This window comes from Mesitornis unicolor, unplaced genomic scaffold (genome assembly GCF_000695765.1).
Source record: "Mesitornis unicolor isolate BGI_N332 unplaced genomic scaffold, ASM69576v1 scaffold26592, whole genome shotgun sequence".
Lineage (NCBI taxonomy): Eukaryota > Metazoa > Chordata > Aves > Mesitornithiformes > Mesitornithidae > Mesitornis > Mesitornis unicolor.
The window spans coordinates 3,154-8,106 of record NW_010168922.1 but is presented as its reverse complement, the minus strand read 5'-3'; the positions used below and the strand labels follow the sequence as shown (position 1 = coordinate 8,106).

General features: G+C 45.0%; 1 protein-coding gene across 1 annotated transcript in view; it reads right to left on the bottom strand.

The window, feature by feature from the left end:
• Nucleotides 1–3,899, bottom strand: part of FHDC1 (FH2 domain containing 1) — a 29,357-nt gene extending 25,458 nt beyond the window's left edge. The window contains exon 1 of the mRNA XM_010179201.1: nt 3,417–3,899. Within this exon, the coding sequence (XP_010177503.1) occupies nt 3,417–3,899 (483 nt within the window). The remainder of the gene's footprint in view (nt 1–3,416) is intronic.
• Nucleotides 3,900–4,953: the final 1,054 nt, after the last annotated feature.

The window sequence follows — 4,953 nt, the reverse complement described above, 5'->3', positions numbered from 1 at the left end:
CCCTTGGGCAGGCACTGGTACTCATCTCATTGGTGTTTTGCTGTGTTAGTCCTCTGCTGGATTAACAGGTTGAATCAGCTCTCAAGAAGGTGGAATGAGCATCAGAGTCAGCACAGGGATGACAGAGAGAGGGCAAGGCCAGGAAAGGGGAGAACAGACATCCTCTGTTTGCTCCTTACAGCCTCCTCCTCTCCTCCTCTCACTAGCCCCTTGCACAGCCTCTGGAACTTACTACACCCATCAAAACTCACTGAAATAGCCCAAAACTACTCCAGTAGAAAACAAAAACCCCAAGCAGTGTTCTAGCTAAGCTACTGACTTAAAACTGTTTACAGAGGGTCCAACAAATGCCAGAGACAGCACACAGATGTGGGGAGGTGAGGGACAGGAGCAGAGGGGCAAGACCAGCTTCCTTTGCTGGCAACAAGCTGTTCTGCCCGCTGCGCTGCCAGGGCAGCCATAGCCTAGGTGAGCTCATGTTGTGCCGCACTGTAACACCACTAAAGGACAGGGAAAGTAAATTGGTGTGTAAACTTAACCCTACACCCCCTATTTTTCATAGGCTCCAATTACACAAAACCATAGGACAAATTAAGCCTTTAGTTAAGGAAACATGTTAATTAATCTCCTAAGGGTTTGGTGAGGGATTGTTTACAAAAAGGGAAGCATTTGCTGTAGGAGTTTGACTCAAATCTCAGAAGGGAGTTCTGTTATAATGATGCTGTTTAGTGCCGAGTCTCCAGAACTGGGATTCAATAACCGGAGTTGGGCATCTGAATTTCCTGTATAAAACACTGCCGAGCAAGGAATTAAAAGGACATGCAGCTCTGTAAGCTGCTACACAGAGAGAGAACTTTTTCCAAAACTGTTCATGACTTCTTCATCAACAGCGATCTCTGGAGAAGGTACGAAACCTGCATGTCCCCTCAGTCTCTGGGGGAGTACCCTCAGCACTGGATGAAGAGTCCTCCTTCAGTACTCCCACTGAAGTTACACCACTGCACCGAGGAACCCTGCTGAGCCAAAAGAGCAGACCCTCTGGCTGTGCACTTTTGTTACAGCCCTTTGGACATGTGCTGGTTTTTTTGAGCTGAGCGATACTTGCATTTAGGCACTTCAAGTTATCTTGAAAATTCTGTTAAGATACTATGGTAACTAGACTAAATCCACTGTTTAAACTCCAAAGAAAGTGAAGAAAGTCACTGCTAGACTACAGAGCACTTTCTAAAAATCAATTGTGTTTTCCACAAAAGGAACAGAGGTACCGAAACACAAAATGTCTTGTCCACTTGCCCCTGCCAGTGATGCAGCCAGGAACAGAGCTACAGCTCCCTCAGCCCCACGCTCTCCACAAGGTCACATGGATGCTGTGTACCTGCCTCCAGCTCCGTTCAACCTCTGTGAATTTTACTACAGTGAATGGAGTACAACCATGATATAATCAGAGTAAGACAGCAGCAGCTGACAGCACTAATGACAGAAATCCCAAACATTGCCTGTGTCTCAAAGCTCCACACTCTTGCTGAATGATGCCTGTAGTAACGTTAAGCATGTGAGCTGCTGTGTATCTGCGCTTCCGCACTTCCAGTAACACGTAGCTCCTCAGGATTATCTCCTTCCCTCCTTACTAAGCAGCTAGCACCGCAAAGTCCATTAACACACGAGGAATTGCTCACTGCTGTCTGACACGCTGCTGCGGCACGCTTGACAAAGCTTAGCAACGGTGCTGAACACTTTGTCACTTAAGTGGCATAAGCATAACTCAGAGGCAAGTCCTGGTGTGTCACCACCTGCCATGTGCAAAGCCCTGAACTAGGGTGGCCAGGCACCAAGCACCCGAGACACACAGGGCCACTGTATGAGCTCCAGACGGATGCACAAAAACACTCACTTATAGCAAGGCAGGTTTTTGTTTCCAAGGCACTGTTATCTCTGAGAAACCCTTGTTTTGCAGGTCTGTTTAATTAATCTCTAACACTGCTCTTAATCACCCCCCAGGATGCCCTGAGTTTCAAGCTGCACATGAAAATGCATGAGTTCTGAAGCACGCTGGGGTTTGCTCTGCCCTGGCTACTGTACACGAGGGGCCACGTGCAGTTTATTAAAGTTATCATCATTTTTACTATAACTAGATCTTCACCACACGGCAGCCCTGAAAGGAGAAGCCTCTAAGGCAACACACAGGGCCAGAGCTGTGTACATGTGTGTGCAGCACAGGAAGTCCACTCACTGCAATCCTGAGCTGAAGATGACCATAGCCTGAAAACAGCACAGAGGTTAATGACTACCTTTGACGATGGCCCCAATTAACTCCTTCCCCATGTCAGGGTTTCAGAACCTGCAGTACATGTGCCCGTTTTAAACCCCTGCTCTATGTACAACAACATGCACACTACCAGTACACTGGTTTCTCACCTTGTCCCTGCTGATCTTATTTTGACATCATCTGAATCCTGCAAGATACCATCAAGGCCCTATTTTCTCACTAAAAACTGATATGTTGTTACATCTCTTAACCCGTCTTTTGGCCTCTATATTTTGGTTACAACCTAATGTATATAGACACAAACCAGTGATTACATCTGCATTTCAACCCTCCAATTACTTCACAGAAAGATCTCTCAAGACAATTCAGTTCAGGCTTCGCAAAGAGGTTGTCTATAAATCAGGATTTAAGAACTAGAAAAGCTACTTAACAGTTCACCGGAGAGTGTTTGAACCTGAAAGTGCTCCCCACCAGAACATTAGTCAGTAACAATCCTCAGACCTCCTTGGAAGGTTCTTTTAGTGCCCAGAAAAAGCAGGGTAGGTGAAATAAAGCCTTCGTTAGCAGGAAAGCAACATTTGTGAAAGTCAAAACTTTAAAGTTATCTCAATTAGATAACAAACTCCCTTATTCATTTCACTCTATTTTATTTCCTTGCTGTCATACTGGTGCATCCATTCCTGATGTCCTAGAGACATCAGGAATACACACAGCATTAACAGGATTGCAATAGGATTTTCTTCCCTCCCACTTGGTGCATGTTTGCATGCAGAACATTTTGTTTGCACAACAGACATCGTGGAAGAGCTGAAGAGAAAAGTTAAAATACAACTATGTTTCACACGGAAAGCTCCAGGGCTATCCAGCATGAGTAAACACAGATGCCTTCAGCTCCCTCTGCTTATTTGTATTTATTTTAACAAATCACAGCACTTACCCAGTTGAAATAATAAAACACTGTTAGCTTTTTGAAAAAACAAACGTGTGCCACTAAGAACAGAGAGTTTATCCTCCCCGCCACACCCCTCCCATTCAAATCAAGACAAATTTGCGTAAGGATGAAACATGACAGAGAAAGAGACAGAGGCGAGTCAGAATTCACACCAATTCCGACAGCCTTATATAAGAGAGGTTTTACTTCAATTCTTACCTCCTCTTTAGTCTCTTTAAACGAAGACTTTAAAGATCGACTCCTGGGGTCCTGGGGCTTGGTTTCTTCCTGCTGCCCAAAAAGTTCCTCGATCGTCTTTGTATCAATCTGATACTGCGGTCTGGCAGCAATCGTCCAGATATTGTTTTTACCACGGACCTGTTCTTCAGGGATGGTTTTCCAGAAAAAGCTCCGCATCCGTTTTTTTTTGCTGTGGTTGTCGTGCCCATTCATCAGCTGTGGAGGCAGAGGCACGCTCGGCCCAGGCAGCGGCGGAGGAGGTGGTGGTGGGGGCGGCATCCCTGGGGGGAGCGGAGGGGCTGGGGGTGCCCCTGTGAGGGGACATGGTGCAGGGGGCGGCGGTGCTGCAGGCTGAGAAAGTTGCGGCGCTGCGGTGGTATCCTCGTTCATTAATCCCGTTGCAACTGGAATGGCCCCATTTTCCTTATCATTGACCAAGGAGAGACAATTCATAACATGCATTGTATGGCCTCCCCAAAGAGGAGAGCGTTACTTCCTCAGGTCGGGCTGAAACATTGAATGGCGAGCGCAGCAGCAACTGATACCCCACTCTCTCACAGCCTAGGCTGCCAGCAGCAGCAACACAAGAGGGGACTGTGCCATCTTCGCAACCTGCAACAAAGGACAAGAGGGAGACTCGGATCAGAGGGACTGGATACTGTCCATCGCACTGAAAAGACTCTAAAATTGAGGCATAGCAGCTATCGAGTTTGTAATCCAGAAGGGAAATTCAGTGACTCAAAAGTCTTTCCCAGGGTGTTGTAGAAAACTTATCCACACCAAGATTTCAAGTAACTTTGGGTACCCAGACTTCAACGACACGTATAAAAACAGAAATACCTCTTAAATCCTCCCCAGTGGATACTGAATCCATCTATTAATCTCAGTTCAGTAAGATAATACGTTTATATCAAATTATTAAAACAAACAAATATAATTCCACTCTTGATTTTAGATTTTTATTAAAGCTGATTACACACAGGTAGAAAACGTAAGTACTAGCTATGGTACTGGATTAACTGGATCAAACAGACCCGGTTTGAATCCTTTCAAATCATGGCTTAAATCCAAGCTGCATTAAAATAACAAACTGTATGTTGATGATTTACCGATCTAGCCTAATGTACTGCTTTTTTGCCTTCGTATTTTTCACAAAATTGTCAAGAAAGGGAAAAACAGTGGGCAGCCCCTAAACTTTCTATGTTCACTGAGCACAAACTTACAGTATTTGCCCTTTACAATTACTGGTCTGGTTATACTACCTCCCAAAATGCACTAAAAGAAGAAAGACCGCAGTTTGATTAAGTTGCCCCTTATAATTTAGTTCGGTATTTAGGTTAACACAGGCAGTTCAATAAGCAGACAGAGAGAAAGGACAGAAGAGCTGATAGGAGTAACCCACACATCCTAAGCACTGATACGCAAAGCTTTAAATATTTAGGAAAGCTTTCACATCTCAGTTACCTGATGCAGCAGCTTAACAGCAATCACAACTTTTTTGAACGTTTTTTTCTTA